The sequence below is a fragment of the Nicotiana tabacum genome, chromosome 23, assembly GCF_000715075.1.
Source record: "Nicotiana tabacum cultivar K326 chromosome 23, ASM71507v2, whole genome shotgun sequence".
Taxonomy (NCBI): domain Eukaryota; kingdom Viridiplantae; phylum Streptophyta; class Magnoliopsida; order Solanales; family Solanaceae; genus Nicotiana; species Nicotiana tabacum.
Window position 1 is genome coordinate 5,374,208 of NC_134102.1, and position 17,878 is coordinate 5,392,085.

Sequence of the window (17,878 nt, forward strand, 5' to 3'; positions counted from 1 at the left end):
TACATTACTAGCACCAATCACATCTATCACTAGCCACCATTGTTACCATCACTAACCACCTATATTATCAGTTATTACTATCAACTATCACCATCATTAATCATGTTTATCACCAACTACCTCCATTGCAAGCCTAGTACAAAAAACTGTGTTATTACGGCGGTTTAAAATCGCCGCTACATACAATAGTGACGGTTTCCAAAAATATTGTAATTACGTTCGCCAGAAAGTTATTGCGGCGGTTTTCCTTAAACCGCCTACTATACAACCGTTACATCATTACTAGCCACCTTACAATAGCATCCACCTTCACCTTCGAACACCACCAATAACTATTTCCACACCCAGCCATTACTATACAACCAGCCCCTGATTACAGATATGGACCATTAAGAACATTTCCCTAAAGTAAGGGTACCAAAGTGAAAAAACCCATTCTATATGTTCTTCCTTGAACGTCAATATTCAACCATTGAGACGTGTCATGCAAAGAGCTTCCAAAACCACCACGTACGTAACTCTACTACTCTCTCTTTCCCTATATATCCCGCCACGTTCATATCCCTCTCCTCTTAACTTTCTTCTTAGTTCTACTGCCCATTATCTTGCTAATTTTTGCTCTCTGATTATGGCTAATTCATCTTCAATTTCCATCTCAAATATTCAACTCCAGCACTTAACTCACATCACAGATTACTTGAATACTATCCAAAAATACACTAATCCACTTGACAAAAACCCATTTTACCGTACAGTTCCTGGTTTTTACCTAACCCCAGCTGATATCGTCCTACGCAACATCATCATTGATCTTTCTGGAAATTTCCCATCTCCTACACCTTCTTTAGCTTACCACAGAGCTGGCCCGCGCAAGCAAATCTTGTTCAACCCAAGCACTGTAAAAGCCGCAATTGTAACGTGTGGTGGTTTGTGTCCTGGTTTGAATACTGTTATTAGGGAATTAGTGGTTGGGTTATGGGAAATGTATGGAGTTAGAGAGATTTTTGGTATCAAAGCGGGTTATCGCGGATTTTATACTTATGATCCGGTTTTACTGAATCCTAAAATGGTTGATGATTGGCATAAGAGAGGTGGTACTGTGCTTGAGACATCTAGGGGTGGTTTTGATTTGAATAAGATTGTCAATGCTATTCAAGATCATGGCTTTAATCAGGTTTAATTTTTATTCTTGCTATATATAATTTGCTCATAATTTGTTATCTGTGGCGGAGCCAAGAATTGTGATAAGTGGTTTCAAAACAATCCAAAAAAGTCTAAAGGGTTCAAAATTTCATATACACATAAAAAAATGTTTTTATCCTATTTAAGCGGCATTAATTTTCGTCAAATTGATTCTCTTTTTGCTTTAACAACACCAATAGTCAATTGCATATCATCGAGAAAAAGATGGTGTCATATGAATTATTTGTACGAAGTATTAAGACGAATTAAATTTGTGAGCATATTAAAGCTTAATTTTATTATCAGAGGAAAAAATGGTTTTGAACTTTCTAAAGGTACATTTCAAAAGAATCTAGACAAAATCCCAATGAATTTGGGTAAAAATGTTTTGCACCAGCCGGGAATCGAACCCGGGTCTGTACCGTGGCAGGGTACTATTCTACCACTAGACCACTGGTGCTGTTATCACCAAATTGCTCAAAGGTTGTAGAAAACTACACCATTTGTGCTGTTATCTTAAAGTTGTTCAAAAGTTGTACAAAACTAAACAAGAACTATTTGCAGTTGGGTACCCCTGTTCTAAAGTAATATCAACGAACAAATTTCCCAAACAAATATATGTATGAGCTTCTCATAAAGTAATCCTGGACAATATGATATCTGATATGGATTTAGATAGCTAAAACGAGGCAATATGTAAATAAGTTGGTGTATGTGGTATGGTTGGTTATTCTTCAGGATTGGTGCAATTATATATTTGAGCTACCTCCTACAAGTTTGATGTATATACATCTGAATTTTTATTGGGACGTTTACTCTCTATTTATTGCTAGATTGGCTAACTGCTAGTGATGATGCATATGGTAGAGGGGAGTATATATATAGAAAATGCTGATCAAGCGCGGGCGTATTTTTCACTTTCAAACTATGTTGCTCAGACTTTCCGAGAATGTAGATGGGTGTGTGTGGGATCCTCCTTTTGGAGAGTCTTTTTTGGAGCATCCGGCACGGGTGTGAAAGTATTTTGGAGAGCCCGCCCAACATAGCTTAGCTTTCAGATTAATGTTGCAACTCTTAATTAAGATACTAAGTGCATATGGTGCTCATTGAATTATTTGTCTTTGTGAATATATGATTGAGCAGGTTTACATCATAGGAGGAGACGGTACGATGCGCGGAGCAGTGAAGATATTCGAGGAAGTAAAACGACGAAAATTATATATCTCAGTGGTCGGGATTCCCAAAACAGTTGACAATGATGTTGGCATTATAGACAGATCATTCGGGTTTCAAACCGCAGTGGAGATGGCGCAACAAGCGATTAATGCAGCTCATGTAGAAGCTGAGAGTGCAGTAAATGGTATAGGGCTGGTTAAACTTATGGGTCGCAGTACTGGTCATATTGCATTACATGCAACGTTAAGTAGTCGTGACGTAGATTGTTGTTTGATTCCCGAGATCGACTTCTACTTGGAAGGTAATGTTGAATTGTGTAACCATCTCATTACATTCAAGTAATGTTGACTTGTGCTGACATCTCATATATTTATTTTACTTTTTTGGTACCTAGAATCTGTGGCTTGCGCGCTCTGATCATGTTGAATTGTGTGACCAATCTTATCTAAAAGGTTAACGGATAAGAGGTTAAGCCGTTAGAGAGAGCATTTTTTTTATTACTTAGTTAATTATATTGTTTCAACAGGTAAAGGAGGGTTGCTGAAATTTCTTGAGGCTCGACTAAAGGAGACGGGGCACGCAGTGTTAGTGGTTGCAGAGGGTGCAGGACAAGATATAATTCCGAGGACAGAATCCCAGAAATCAGAGAAGGATGAGTCGGGCAACCCGGTTTTCTTGGATGTAGGAGGGTGGTTGAAGTCAGAACTCAAGAACTGGTGGAACGGGGATCATCCGAACGAGTTGTTCACTATAAAATACATTGATCCTACGTATATGATACGCGCGGTTCCTGCAAATGCAACGGATAATTCGTACTGCACTCTGCTCGCGCACTCGACGATTCATGGAGTTATGGCAGGGTATACTGGATTTGTTTGTGGACCTATAAATGGAAACTATGCATATATTCCAGTAGATGAGGTTGCAAAGGCAAAGAACAAAGTTGACACCAAAGATCATAAATGGTCATGGTTCAGATCGGTTAGTAATCAGCCTGATTTTATCAGAAGTTGAAGCCTTTGGAAGGCTTCTGCTGTAGCATCTAATACTTGGGACAATTTTTATACTTCAATGATCTATTTGGACACACTCTTTGTCCGCTGCTTTCTTGTTCTTTTTCTTTTTATAACGGTAGTGTCCGAGTATACTTGCACACACCTGATTATTCTATGGGATGCGTGTTATTTTCCACCGGCATAAGTATGGATAATTTTGTTTCGTCATAGGAATAATGCACTTAGGAGTTGTTTGGTACATGAAATAAGAATAATAATTTTGGGATATTGTTTGGAATTAAGTTTATTTTAGCTATTCTGAGGATAATTTTTATACTAAAATGTTATGATTAGTCATCCTATAGAGGAAGTGGGATGATTAATCTAATGGGATATGTGATATCCTCGGATATTCCATCATTATACCAAACGAATCCTAGCATGAAGGATAAGAAATGATTAATTTTGGGATTAAATTTAAGATGAGTTTATCTCATATTTGGTTGGAATAAAATCGTAGAATAATTAATCTTGAGATTAGTTATCTCGAAATTGTTGTGTATAGAAGAGTGAGATAACTAATTTCGGGATAATTTATTTTCCAAACCCCTAGTTCTTTGTCTCTTTCTTTTTCTTTTTGGGTTGGGTTCCTTTGTCTATGTAATTTAAAAGTAAGAAGGTGCATAAGTATAAAATATAAGAATAATAATCTATTGATGGGTAATCAAGCAAGCTACTAGTTATACCACAAGTCCTCTCCTTTGTTCCTTTTTATGAGTTTCTTTATTTTGCTAAGCTTTGGAAATTTAATTGCGGTTGGTGGCATGTGGGATACATTGATATGATGATTGATGATATCAAATGAAGCTTGTAATAGGTGCAATGTCTGATTTGATTGAAGGATAGATTTTGACAAAATTGGAAATTATTGTGTTAGTAGAGTAGGAGCTAAGTAAATGATCAGTGACTAAAACCTCCATTGATAAAATAGTTAAGTCAATTTTTTTCGTAACTAAGGAATCCGCCGCCCTTACTCTTTGGATGAGGTCGGGGTAAATCTCGTTCTAATATAATAGTTTGCAAATCACATTGAAAAGGTAAACCTCATTAGGCAAATCACTCGTCCCACGAGAAAATATAGAGGTTTCAAACTGGTGAAATTTAAAAACGGTCAGATTCACAAGTGATAATTGAAAAATGGTCACAGTTTTAAAAGTAACCGAAATTTAGCCGATAAATCTGAATGAAAACATTATTCAAAATTCGGAAAATATTCCAGCATAATATACTGGACTTCCAGCATAATATACTGGTCTAGCATAATATGCTGGAAGTTCATACACATGTGCTTCAATCTCCAGTATATTATGCTGAAACTTTCCGTGTGTTGGAGTTTCAGCATAATATGTTGGAAGTTCATATACAGGTGCACCAATCTTCAGTATATTATGGTGGAACTTTCCGTGTTGTAGCAAAATAGTGGCTATTTTTCAATGACTTTGTAAACGTTGATTATTTTTCAATTATCAAGTTCGAAAACTGACTAGCCCGTACTATTTTTACGTTTCGAACTTGAGACCTTCTATTTGGGAATCTCCTGCTCAACAAATTCGGCCAGTCTTGCGGGTAAGTTAGTCAATTTTATCTATACCTAAATAAGAACTAAATAGTCATTTGGGAGATACAAAAGATGATTAATATCCCGTCAAATTTTCATGATTTTACAGTGGTGAAGATCAGATCTAGCATAGCCAACTCAACTCAACCTTTGTTAGAGGAGAAAAGCAAATAATTCCACTTTTGTTTCCTTAGTGCTCCCCTTTCATAAAATGCAAACTTTTTTTTGCTATAGCAATTCTTAGTACAACTATTCTCGACTCATTTTACGTTTCAAAAAGTTCAAAAGTTAAATGCTTCTCTATTTTTACGTTATCTTCAAACTGTATAAACAATATTTTACTTTTATTTGAATATACGAGAAATATTTTCCCAGGTAATAGTGAGAAAATTTGAGATTAGTAAATTAGTGGTTGGGAATCCTAATCTAATAAGAAAACAAATCAAACATCCTTTTACAAAATTATTATATTAATGGAAGCACAACTCGAGGCTTCTTTCAATGGGCACCATGTGACTATGTGAGAGTCGGTAACCGCGTCTCCGTACACAATATGCAGAAATATTTCAAATTAATTCCAGTTTCGAAAATGAAGAAATTCATGATAAACGGTGTATCCTAATTTAATAATTCTATAACATATAAATTTAAATTAATCGAATTAGTCTTTCAAATACCAAATACTGTAATTAAATTTTACAAAATTATACTCATTACATGCTGAAAGCTTTTTCTAAATATAATAAATAGCGAAAATAAAGCTCAACATCAACCCTTGGGTAGAGGGTCATCGGTCCCCGATAACTTCGGAAAAAATATATCTATATACGTGTATGTATTTTAAATGATATATATTTGATTTACACACTAAGATTCAAATTTTAGACAATTGTATTGACGATTTGATTCCAACTCTAGCATTTTGTCAAATTTTTATTCCAAGTTAGTATCCCGTCATTTTTAAATTCTGGATTCGCCTTTAACCACTGTCAATATCACCATACCTACTAGTAACTCTTAGCTTTATTATTATTAAAAGCTTGCTAATGGAAACAAAAAGGATATTCACTGCAACTAATAGCGGTTGATAATTCCACCTGTCGTACTAAATAGGATAAAAAAGATGAACAAAAATGAAGTTCCACAATATATATTAGGATTAATTGGCAATATATATTAGGATTAATTGGCAAGTGCTTAAAGGGAAAAGAGCCAAATATATACTTCTACATTCAGATATTATTTATATTTAACCTCCGATATACTATCGGGTCATATTTACCCTTACTGTTATACTATCAGACCAAATTTATCCCTACAATCAGCAAACTTTAAAAAATTACCTCTCAGTCCATCAGGTGACCCAGAGTCTCCTAAATCATTTTAATTAAGTTACTGATTCTTTTTCTTGGTCTACTATTTTCTAAAATAATTGGCATTTACTTGCTTTCTGAATTGGAGAAAAAAAAATAAGAGAAAAAAATATTAAATAATACAACTGTTAATAAATAAAGTATAGTAAATTGAAAAATCTAAATTAGGTAGCTTGTCTAAATTCTAAAAGTATTTACAACATCCCAAATAATGAATTCGTTGCACCAAATGTATAGAGACTTTGCAAGTATTAGTGATTGAAGTTGAAATTCATCGGAGATTTTACATTGTCGAATTCAACTTTGCTTTAATCAAATGCCTACACATTGTGCATTGTTAAGTTAGTCGATCGAACTTTATACTAACAAGACAATGACAAAATATATTTAAATATACATGTACATACATGATGTTCAGTTGCATATAATACACAATAAATAGACCCATTGAATTCTACAGTGTGTATATGATTGAAAAATAAATAAAATTTTAAATCAATTCCAAACCCATTACTAAAAGAAGAGAAGTGGGTGCATTGGTAATTAAAAATATTTAAGAATAATTTGTATAGTCTAGTAACTTTAGACTATAGCATTCACATCAAAAGTAATTTTTGAAAATAGTGGAGTAAGAAGAACAACAAGTGATTTAAATAAAAAAATAATTGGGAGATTTTGGATTACTTAACAGATCGAGGGGTAATTTTTTTTGATGACCCGAAAGGTTATCTTTAAATTTAATATTTATTTATGTATTCTAAGACCTCAAATGGAGACTATTCAACTTTTCTCGACTTGCGTGTGCAGTCCATATAATTTTTTATAATTTTTTTATGTAAAATTTTTTAAATCGAGCTGTGAATTATAATTTCGACATTGTTTGACGTGATTTGAGACCACGAGTAAGTTCGTATTATGTTACGGGACTTGTTGATATATTCGGACGGGGTCCCGAGTACCCCGAGTGTGATTCGGATCGAAATCGGATCAAATTTTGGAATTTGCTGCTTATGTTGTGTTCACTTCTGCGAAGCCTTAGCCGCAGAAACGGCTCCGCAGAAGCGGAAGTAGAGGAGTTGGGCAAGAAGCCGCATAAGCGAAAAACTGGGTGCTTATGCGAGTCCGTAGAAGCGTACATTTCTTCGCAAAAGCGGAAGGCAGCGCAGATGCGCATTTGGCATCGCAGAAGCGAAAATGCCTCCGCAAATGCGAGGCTTCACCTGGCCAGCGCTTCTTCGCAAAAGCGACGCCGGAGATGCGGTAATTTCGTCGCAAAAGCGAAAAATTGACATAAACATAAGGATCGAAAAATCAGTCATTTCGCAAATTTGTTTGAGTTCTAAATCCTCGGTTTTTGGGCGAATTGAAGGAGTTCTTCACGATTTCGGATTGGTAAGTGCTCCTTATCATATATTGATGATATTTCATAAATCCATGTCTATGTTCATCATTTATTTCGGATTTAGATGGAATAAATTAGAATTTTTGTAAAACTTTTGAAAAATGAAAATCTAGGATTTGAAGGTCCATTTGACATCGGAATTTGATAATTTTATATGGTTGGACTCGTCTCGGAACGGGTGTTCGGATTTAGTGAAATTTTCCGAGATTCGAGACGTGGGCCCCACTGTTAATTTTTTTAGATGAATTTCGGAATTTAATTCAGAAAATTAACAATTTCACGTGGAATTAATTCCTACGAATCGTGTTGAGTATATTGAATTATTTGTGACTAGTAATCGGGAGAAATTTGTTCATTTTGATTAATTGCCTATTTAATTAAAATATTTCATCTTAAGTTTATTATTGATTATTTGATCATTATTCGTGAAATTATTACGAATCGTGATGCCGTGCCATTTTCAAATAGAGTAAAAGCACGAAGGGTGATGCCATGCCAATTATTATTATTTATTTATCAATTCATGGTAAGAAAGAGAGTTAAAGCACGGAGGGTGATGTCGTGCCAATCTTATTATTTATTTATCAATTTATGGGAAGAATGAGAGTAAAAGCACATAGAGTGGTGCCGTGCCATTTTTATATTATCAACTGCTCGTTTTATTGTTGATGAATTAATTGGCTCCTACATGACACTTCTCCTGCTGATATTATTATATCATCCCCTTCGCATGTTCCCTCCCAAATTTATAAATTGTTATTTATTGTGTTATTGTTGCTTCGTATTTGTATATACTTATACAGGTTATTTACGTATGTGTCTTGTCATAGCCTCGTCACTACTTCGTCGAGGTTAGGCTCGACACTTACGAAGTACATGGGGTCGGTTGTACTCATACTATACTCTGCACTTTTTGTGCAGATTTGGAGTTAGTTTCAACGGCGTACCATAGACTTGCTCAGATTCAGCTAGTCAGAGGAGACTTGAGGTATAACTACACAGCGTCCGCAATTCTGAAATACCCTTCTATCTTATCTTAGTTGTGTATTATCTTTCAAACAACTTGAATTTTATTCTAATAGCTCGTGCACTTGTGACACCAGATTCGGGGATGTATTGTGATGATTTAGTAGTTATGGTCTTCCACACTTTATTTCAGTAATTGACTTCCGTTTAATTTAATTTGTTTAAAAATGGTGAAGATTGTTCTAACGTTGGCTTGTCTAGCAAGTGAAATGTTAGGCGTCATCACGATCCCGAAGGTGCGAATTTCGGATCGTGACATTTTTAAATGTTTACCGATAATAAGGGTAAATTTGGCTATATAATAAAACGGTAGGGGTGAATTTGGCTGGATAGTATAACGGATGTTAAATGTAGACAATATTCGAAAATAGAAGGGTATATTTAGCCCTTTTTACTATGCTCCAATTTATATACTTCTACCATTTCAATTAATGCCTTTTTATTTAGTCGGTTTCAAAAATAATATTAGTTGATATATTTAATAGATTATTAATTTTAGTATTTACATTTTATTGATAATTGTATTTCCTTATACGAATGACATTGTAGGTTTAAAATCATAAAATCTAAAAGATTAAGGGGTTTTGGTATGATGGCTAAGCAAATATAATCATGGGATAAAAATTTAGTATTGCCTTGTCCCTTGTTTGGTTATTATATCTCATGATTAAAAATAGTATCGACATAATTTATACCTGCTAGAGGGTGAAATATTAATCTCAGGATAAATTATCCCATAATAAAGTAGTAACATTGGTAATTCCAGGATTAATACAACATACCAAACATTCAATAAGAAATAATATGAATAACTAGTCCGAGTATAATTAATTTCGGTATAATTAATTTCAGCATAATTAATCTCAACATAATTAATCTCAACTTAACTTGTCTTCAAACGAAATAACCGTAAGATAATACAATTTATTTTTTTATATTTTAAAATTTTATGGCAAATCCTAAGACACATTAAAAAACGAAGTATAATATAACTATACCGACTTAAACGTAGAGATGGAGGTTATGACAAGGGTGCATTGACATTGTGTATTTTGGACTGTTTTCTTTTCTTTTTTTGGTTTTTTCTTTATGAACACTACTACTATTTAGTATTTACTGACATTTGTCTTTTAGGGCAATTTCATTTCCTCAATTACGGAAGCAAAACTGAACTTCAATCAAAAAATATATCTGGCCCCTATAATGCCACCACTACACTTCGCCACTGCCTAAATAAACCGATATTACAATGTTAACAATAATAATAATAATTAGATTCACGTGGTATAAGGTTTATTAAAGATAATATATACCCTAGCAGAATAACTAAAGTTCTAGAATTCTAATTAAGAATAAAAAGATGTTATTTATTTCACCATACGATAAAAAATTCAGTGAAATATCACAAATGGGATATAAGAATAATATGTATGCAGTCTTGACCCTATTTTGTGCAGGCAAATAGACTGTTAGGTAGACATTCGGGTCAAGCCATCATGGTCGCAACATTAAAGCAACAGAGATATAGTAATAAAAGAGTTATAAAAAATCAGTAACAACAGCAACATAGTAACAAAACCGAAGCAACATTTCTTTTTGGTAAGAGGGGAAACTCGCAGCCGCTACAACCTCTGTCACAGTCTCTGCCCTTCGGGTGAGCACTTTGTGCGCACTGGGTAAACCTCCCCTGTGTAATAGCCTGCAAACCACACAGGGTATATAAACCGCACAAGCTCAACCCAGAAGCCATTGAGTGAGGATTCGATCCCATGACCACCCTCCAAACCAATTGGGCAACCTCGAAGGGTCTACTGAAGCAACATTAACATCCAAGAATACGACAAAATACGAGTAATATTGAAACTACTGGAAAGGACAGAAAGAAAGCTCTACTACCTACTAACATTCTACCATAATTCTCGACTTTTACAACTTCATATCATGTCCTTAGTGATAAAAATTAAATTATAAAAGGATGACATTGTGTTTTATAAGGAATTACTAATATAAGGAATTACTAATAAAGAAATAGTATCAACAAATTGAATAGGAGGGAGTATTACTTATATTTATCTTGTAGTGCATTTTCTCTACTGAATTACAGTATCAGCTATTTGTCTTCTAATTAGTCAAAAAGTTATCTGGCCCCTACAATGCCACTACGCTACACTAAACCGACATTACCATGTTAACATCTACAATCAATAACTAATACACCCACAAATTAACTGACAAGTATACAAGTAAGCATCCATTTTTTGAAGGTATTTCTAATAATTCCTCTTGAACATTTCACCTTAGATCCCACTTCCCTATCACAACAACAAAAACAAGTGCGGCTCAATAAAATTTGTAGCCTAAAACTAAGTTGGTACTGAGTCACAAAAAAATGGCTGAAAAACAGACTACCCTTGTCTGTTTGGTAGCTGTGACAGTGTTGTTATTAATTCAAGTAGTGGAATCTGATATTGGAGTTAATTGGGGCACAATATCTTTGCACAGGATGTCACCTTCCACTGTAGTAGATCTTCTCAAAGATAACAAAATACAGAAAGTTAAATTATTTGATGCAGACCCAGATGTAATGAAAGGTCTAATGGGAAGTGGGCTTGAAGTTATGGTTGGGATACCAAATGATATGTTAGCCCTTCTTAGCTCATCTGTTGCTGCTTCTGATTTGTGGGTCTCTCAAAATGTCTCCAGATATATGGTTAAAGGCGGTGTTAATATCAGGTAACTTCTAAGTTCTTTTCCTTTTGTACTTTTGCTCTTTCAATTGCCTTTTCCCTTGCTTGCTTCAGATTTTTTTTTCAGCTGCTATATGCTTTTTGCCAATCTTAGGAGGATTATATGAGCTTATGTTTTTTTATGACTGTGGTATTGGTCCAACGAGCCTTTACGCAATTGGTAAAGTTACCTCAATGGGACTAGGATTTCACGGTTCGCGCTGTGAAAACAAACTCTTGCAGAAATGCAGGTCTAATACTTTCAATCTTAATGCACCGGATATTGGTCCAACTTGCGTGCTCCATGGTACCTGGTAACTCCTACCAGCACAGGTACCTGGTAATTATCGGTTCGCGCTGTGAAAATAGACTCTTGCAGAAATGCAGGTCTAATACTTTCAATAGACTCCATGGAGCCCGCGCATAGCGGGAGCTTAATGCACCGGATATTGGTCCAACTTGCGTGCTCCATGGTACCTGGTAACTCCTACCAGCACACGTACCTGGTAACTATATCGAGGCTTAGGCAGATGAGAAAAAATCACCTAGTGTTTTTGTCTTTCTGGGATTATGTATTAGTTATGCTAGTATGCTTCGTAGGACGCTTTTAGCCCAAGTATAGATGTTTAATGCCAGTTAAAAATATAGAGAACTTCTTGTACTTTTTAGTTCTATTTTTATTTTACATATTGTTGGCCTGATGAATTTAATTGGATAAACATGATCAATGGGGATTCATATAGCCGACCATAACTTATTTGGACGGAGGTGGTGTAGTTGTCCTTCTTGTTGTTGTTGCTGTTGTAGTGTTTGCCAATCTTTTCCGTGTATTGCCTATGCTATGCCGAATCTTGTCTTTACCTCTGTTTGTTAGCTGATAGAGAAAATGAAGGGTGTCGATTTCTTCAAATATTTGAACCATTGCTGTTCACTCTACTTTGGTTTTCTTTTGGATTCTGTCTTGAAGTTCTTACATTAAGCTATAGAAGATGTTTATTATGTGTTACTTCTTGCAATGTTCTGTTAAAGATCCAGGTAGATGTTTATTCAGTATGTGTCGTCTCTTATAATGTCGTTTAAGTCAACAACCCGGTTTCCCTCAACACAATTTCTGTTTGTATTAACATGCACCAGCAAAAATCACCTTGGACTTGAGTAATCAGAATTTTAGCCCTTCACTATGTAGTTTCTTATGCTAACAGACATAACGTTTCTCACATACTATGATCTAAACTAACAATATGGAGGGATGGAGAGAAAGAAATACATCTTTTTACGTAATAAACAACAAGGCATGTTTGGCACTGCTGGTATTTCATTTGCCTTTAGCTTTAAACAATACAAACGAGCGCTAGTTAGCTTGTATTGACCTTAATGATCTTTTGTGGAATCGCTGACACCCTTTTGCGTTCCAGCGCCAATAGAATGATTCATTGAGCACCTTCTTGACTACATGTATTGTTAACATTTGATCGCGTAGGTAATCCTTCCTTGCATCTGTGATGGTTGAGAAATCAAATTTTCAGTTACTAATTTTCTTTTTTCTCCAAAAAGAGAAGAAAATTTCTAGAATCAACAAGGTACTTCTTATTTAGATTGTTTAACTAGAGTAAGATGCATCTATTGAGTTACAGTGGTATAGTCTAAACCTCTGGTCGCTTGGTCCTCCTTGGTGCAGTCAGCAGCGTATGTAGTGTATTAATGACGGGTTCAATTGAACACATAACTTGCGCCACGGAGTAAAAATTTGTATGTAAAATTCATTAAGATTGCAAAAACAGTAAATATGAACCCGTAACTTTAAAACTATAATGGGTTCAATGCTAAAAACCTTAAAAGATGAACCCATAGAGTTTAAATTCTGTATCCGCCTCTGAGTGCAGTTCAACATTAATTGATCCACTAGGTTTATGGCAAGTGGTGGAACTTACACCCGAAATCAGACTAGATACCAATTAATAGTAGCAGTTCTTCTCAAGTAAAGTAAATAGGAGGATTCGATAGCCTTCATTATGGTATAGTGCTATAAATGAATGTAATTTAGCTTCTCATGTTGCTGCAAATTTTAGAGAAGTTTGGATATAAATATAAGTAGGTTCAGATGAATCTAGATGTGACTTGAGATTTACCCAATGAGTAAATGACAACTTGGACTTTCTTCTGTTTCCCTATTGATAATCTTTAGTCATTTCAAATACTGTATCGATTCGGAGCATCTCAAGATTAATTTTAAGATTCTGGTGTGCTGTATTTTTTTTTTGGTTTTACAAGTCTAAGGTGCGCTAATGCTATAAGTATATAAAATGGTTTGGTAGGTCTCAGCTGGACAAAAATCAGCTTTACAGACATGTTATGTTTTTCTTTCACTCTTTCCTTAAACTCCCCCTGTTTTAACATCATTGTTTTATTTCTTGTCGTTTGTTTTATATGTTCCTTTACCCGAACTTAGTATATGCCAGCATGAGTGTGTACCATGTTCTTGAAATAATGTAAAAGTTTGCTGGAAAGAATTCTAGCTCTACTTCCCAACAAAGTGCATTTAGAGGTTATAAACGCTGCTCCTCCATTTGGCTCATACTTTTGGTACAAATTTCCTTCAACAATAGTCGACCCTATAAAGTTGTCTATGTATGACCTATAGGTCATGGGTTCAAGCCGCGGAATCAGCCACTGATGCTTTCATCAGGGTAGGCTGCCTATATTACACCTCTTGGGGTGCGGCCCTTCCCCGGGCCCTGCGTGAACGCGAGATGCTTTGTGTACCGGGCTGCCCTTTTTTAGTAGTCGACCCTATGTTAAGTTGTGTATTGCCAATGCAGCGAAGGACACTTGAGCAGTGCAGCATTCTTTGTTAGACAAGTTCAAAGCTATAATAGTACTGCATCTTTTTTTTTCTCGTGACTTCAGCATATATCATGTCATTCAATTTTTTCTTCTCATTTTCTTTCTCTCTTTGGCTAATGACAGCTATACATCAACACAGGTATGTTGCAGTTGGTAATGAGCCTTTTCTTACAAGTTATTCTGGTCAATACCAATCATACGTCGTCCCTGCTATGACGAATTTGCAACAGTCTTTGGCCAAAGCAAATCTTGCTAGGAATGTAAAGCTGGTAGTACCATGCAATGCCGATGCCTACGAGTCTTCCCTTCCTTCACAAGGAACCTTCCGACCCGAATTGACCCAAATCATTACCCAGCTCGTCTCATTTCTCAACTCTAACGGTTCACCATTTGTGGTAAATATTTATCCATTCCTCAGCCTATATGGAAACTCAGACTTCCCTCAAGATTATGCTTTTTTTGAAGGGACAACACATGCTGTGACCGACGGGCCTAATGTCTACTCTAACGCGTTTGATGGAAATTTGGACACGTTAATAGCAGCCCTCGCAAAAATCGGATACAGTCAAATGCCTATAGTTATAGGAGAGGTAGGTTGGCCTACGGATGGCGCCATCAGTGCTAATCTTACAGCTGCAAGGGTCTTCAACCAAGGCCTTGCGAAACATGTTCTTAGCAACAAAGGAACTCCTCTTAGGCCAGGGGTTCCCCCTATGGACGTTTATCTTTTCAGTCTTTTCGATGAAGGTGCAAAAAGTGTTCTTCCGGGTAACTTTGAGAGACACTGGGGCATTTTCTCTTTCGATGGCCAGTCGAAATATCCATTGAACCTCGGAAATGGTCCATTAAAGAACGCAAAGGATGTTCAGTATCTCCCATATAGGTGGTGTGTTGCAAACCCTTACAAAAATCTTGCTGAAGCGGCCAACCACTTCAAAATTGCTTGTAGTTATGCGGATTGCACGACGCTTAATTATGGAGGATCATGTTACGGAATTGGAGCAAAGGGTAATATATCATATGCATTCAACAGTTACTATCAACTGCAAAAGCAGAATCCGCGGAGCTGTGATTTTGATGGGCTCGGGATGGTTACTTTCTTGAATCCTTCGATTGGCGAGTGCAGATTTCTTGTTGGGGTTAGTGATCATACTACTTCCTCAGGTTTTATGTTGCACAACAATTGGATCTCAGTGTTGATTATTCTTTGGGATGCTTGGTTATTCTTGATGTGATTGGAGGTTTGGTTTTATTTTTTGGGTGGTGGGGGGTTAAGGTGTGCGTACACACTACCCTCCCCGGACTTCACTTGTAGTATTATACTGTGTTGTGTGTGTCGGGGTGGAGGGGTTAAGAGTTCCAATCTTTTGAAACTAATAGCTAGCTGCTATTAAAAATGAAATTATACTGCATAGGGTAGGTTCTATAGTGGTATTAAAAGTTATTTCAGAAGAAAAAGTAGTTTGAGTATTCTGTGTACAATTTATGTACCAATCTTGATGATTTATACAAAGACGTAGAAATTATGTAACTTATATTTAGAAAAACTTGCCCATTCATATAAAATTTCGTCCCATTTGTTGTTGATTATTGTTTCCTTTGGAACCTAAAAAGAATTTACCTTCTCTGTGCAAAACTATATCGCTAGTGATTCCACATCAATAGAAAACGGGTGAGATGTTATAAATCTTAAATTTCAATGACGCGTATTAAAATCATGCAGGCCTAAAATATATAATATAAATATATAATATTACTAGTGGGTTCGGTAGTTGGTGTATCGGAAATAAATGACATAAAAGACGAATGCAAATGTTAATACACCACCATCGAAAACTTGTCAATAATTATTTTACTATTATGAAGCGAAGCACTTAAAATCAATCCTCATGTTTTCTAAAACAAATCATTCGTTTTAATTTTTTATCTCTTCTTCTCCTTAATTAGTTGCAAAAAGTGATTGTGTGTTGGAATAGGACACGTGTCACATGTCAGCAGTTACGCCAGGGCTTACCTTCTATCTCAACATAAAAGGAAGAAAAAAAAGATGCACACTGAGATACCTCTCAATTTTTTTTCATATTTAGTTGGAAAAAAAATTAAAAGATGTTTGATTCACAACAATAGATTATTAAACACTTTTTAGCAAAATAAGATTCATACAACTCACTGAATTTTTTATTTTTTTTCTTTTCCTTTTTGTTTGTTATAGCGGCAATTTTAGAACTGAATCCAATTTATAGTTTCACGTCTTTACAATGGTGCCTATGAAAACTCGCCTGAATGCCGAGTCTTTCTCTGCCATCAACTCGACGTTGTCGTAACCTACAAGATAAGGCCAAAAACTTGACTTTACTAAACAAGCAAGAAAGGCCCTTTATATTTTATTAGTCAAGCGCTCTAGCTGCAATAAAAAATAGCAAACTAGAAATTAAAAGTATTTCGAAAGGCGTCGGCTGCCTTCTTACTGACAGCACAACTAGGTGTTGGCACTCATGAATTACTATCGCTGGCACGTCGCTCGGCTCCTCGGCTCACGATTTAGGATCCTGAAGTGTGTTGAGCTTATGCATTGATGCCTATGATTCTTCAATCTCGAAAGTAAAAAAAACAGAGAATTGGATGTTTTTCAAAGACTTCATAAACAATTTGCTAGCTCTTTGAAAACATTTTGGAGTCTTTAGACTTTTGTTTGTAAGTAGTGGTGGCAAAATGGTTAAGAACAGGGGTAGATTCAGTTCAATAGTTACGGTTCCCGTGAACACAGTAACCTTTGGATAATGAACTTTTTAAAAACGGGTCAAATATGGATAAAAATCATATTATCCATTTAGAAAATGGATAACCAATGGATAATTTATCCATTTTTTCGTTACCCGTTTTGACATGAACCATATCCGACCCAAGCCGCCCGTTTGCCGCTCCTATTTGTAAGCTGTAGCATCTCCTAAATGACATTTTGATTTTGGGTCACCTTGAATGTTTTAGATCTAATTCATTTAGATGCTCTAATTAGGAGCTTAATTAAGCGATGCGAGTTTTGCAATGTAAATGTATTGATCTAAATACTAATATTCAGGTCTTAAGAATGCATTTATGTTCACGATCTACATAAAAATTATGAAGATTCCACATGAAAAAACATATTGAAGAAGTTACAGACAAATTACTGATGTGAAACGAAGAGAAGAAACGAGAAAATTGTGAAACAAGATAAAAGGTGGGAGAAAACTGAGAGACTAGATAAGAAGAGAGCTTTTTTACATAAGTTTAACAATTGAATATTCTACATTATTTTCCTACTCAAATACAATAAATGTGGAAATACTATAACACTTATATTAGGGATTAAACATATATTCGGGGTTATTAAATTCGTGCTTCATTATATGATGATTTATTGAAGGAATTTCGTTTGTCACATTGAATGCATAATCTATGTTTTTAGAGATTATTCTCCATGATTAATTAAATTTAATTAAATTCTTGCTGAGTAATATTTAGTTGAATGAGAGTTTCCAAAACATGAATCATTT

General features: G+C 35.4%; 2 protein-coding genes and 1 non-coding gene across 3 annotated transcripts; 2 read left to right on the top strand and 1 right to left on the bottom strand.

Moving 5' to 3' along the window:
* The first annotated feature begins 419 nt into the window (after window positions 1-419).
* LOC107822128 (ATP-dependent 6-phosphofructokinase 2-like) lies at window positions 420-3,619 on the top strand. Its single transcript, XM_016648629.2, has 3 exons — window positions 420-1,174; window positions 2,326-2,659; window positions 2,885-3,619. Exons 1-3 carry the CDS (start codon window positions 485-487, stop codon window positions 3,370-3,372), a joined length of 1,512 nt encoding a protein of 503 aa, XP_016504115.1. The 5' UTR covers window positions 420-484; the 3' UTR covers window positions 3,373-3,619.
* On the bottom strand, window positions 1,572-1,642 carry TRNAG-GCC (transfer RNA glycine (anticodon GCC)). The gene has a single exon. It is a non-coding gene; the product is annotated as a tRNA-Gly (tRNA).
* A 7,347-nt stretch (window positions 3,620-10,966) lies between the features above and the next one.
* Window positions 10,967-15,929, top strand: LOC107822130 (glucan endo-1,3-beta-glucosidase 5). Its single transcript, XM_016648630.2, has 2 exons — window positions 10,967-11,505; window positions 14,482-15,929. The coding sequence occupies exons 1-2, from the start codon at window positions 11,162-11,164 to the stop codon at window positions 15,575-15,577; spliced, it is 1,440 nt and encodes a 479-aa protein (XP_016504116.1). The 5' UTR covers window positions 10,967-11,161; the 3' UTR covers window positions 15,578-15,929.
* Window positions 15,930-17,878: the final 1,949 nt, after the last annotated feature.

What these genes read in the sequence shown, in the direction of transcription:
- LOC107822128 (XM_016648629.2), top strand. Translation starts at nt 485, where the DNA reads ATGCAAAGAGCTTCCAAAACCACCACGTACGTAACTCTACTACTCTCT. An exon ending in AAGATCATGGCTTTAATCAG is followed by an intron (nt 1,175 to 2,325) that starts GTTTAATTTTTA and finishes ATGATTGAGCAG; the next exon opens with GTTTACATCATAGGAGGAGA. An exon ending in GATCGACTTCTACTTGGAAG is followed by an intron (nt 2,660 to 2,884) that starts GTAATGTTGAAT and finishes TTGTTTCAACAG; the next exon opens with GTAAAGGAGGGTTGCTGAAA.
- LOC107822130 (XM_016648630.2), top strand. Translation starts at nt 11,162, where the DNA reads ATGGCTGAAAAACAGACTACCCTTGTCTGTTTGGTAGCTGTGACAGTG. An exon ending in AAAGGCGGTGTTAATATCAG is followed by an intron (nt 11,506 to 14,481) that starts GTAACTTCTAAG and finishes ACATCAACACAG; the next exon opens with GTATGTTGCAGTTGGTAATG.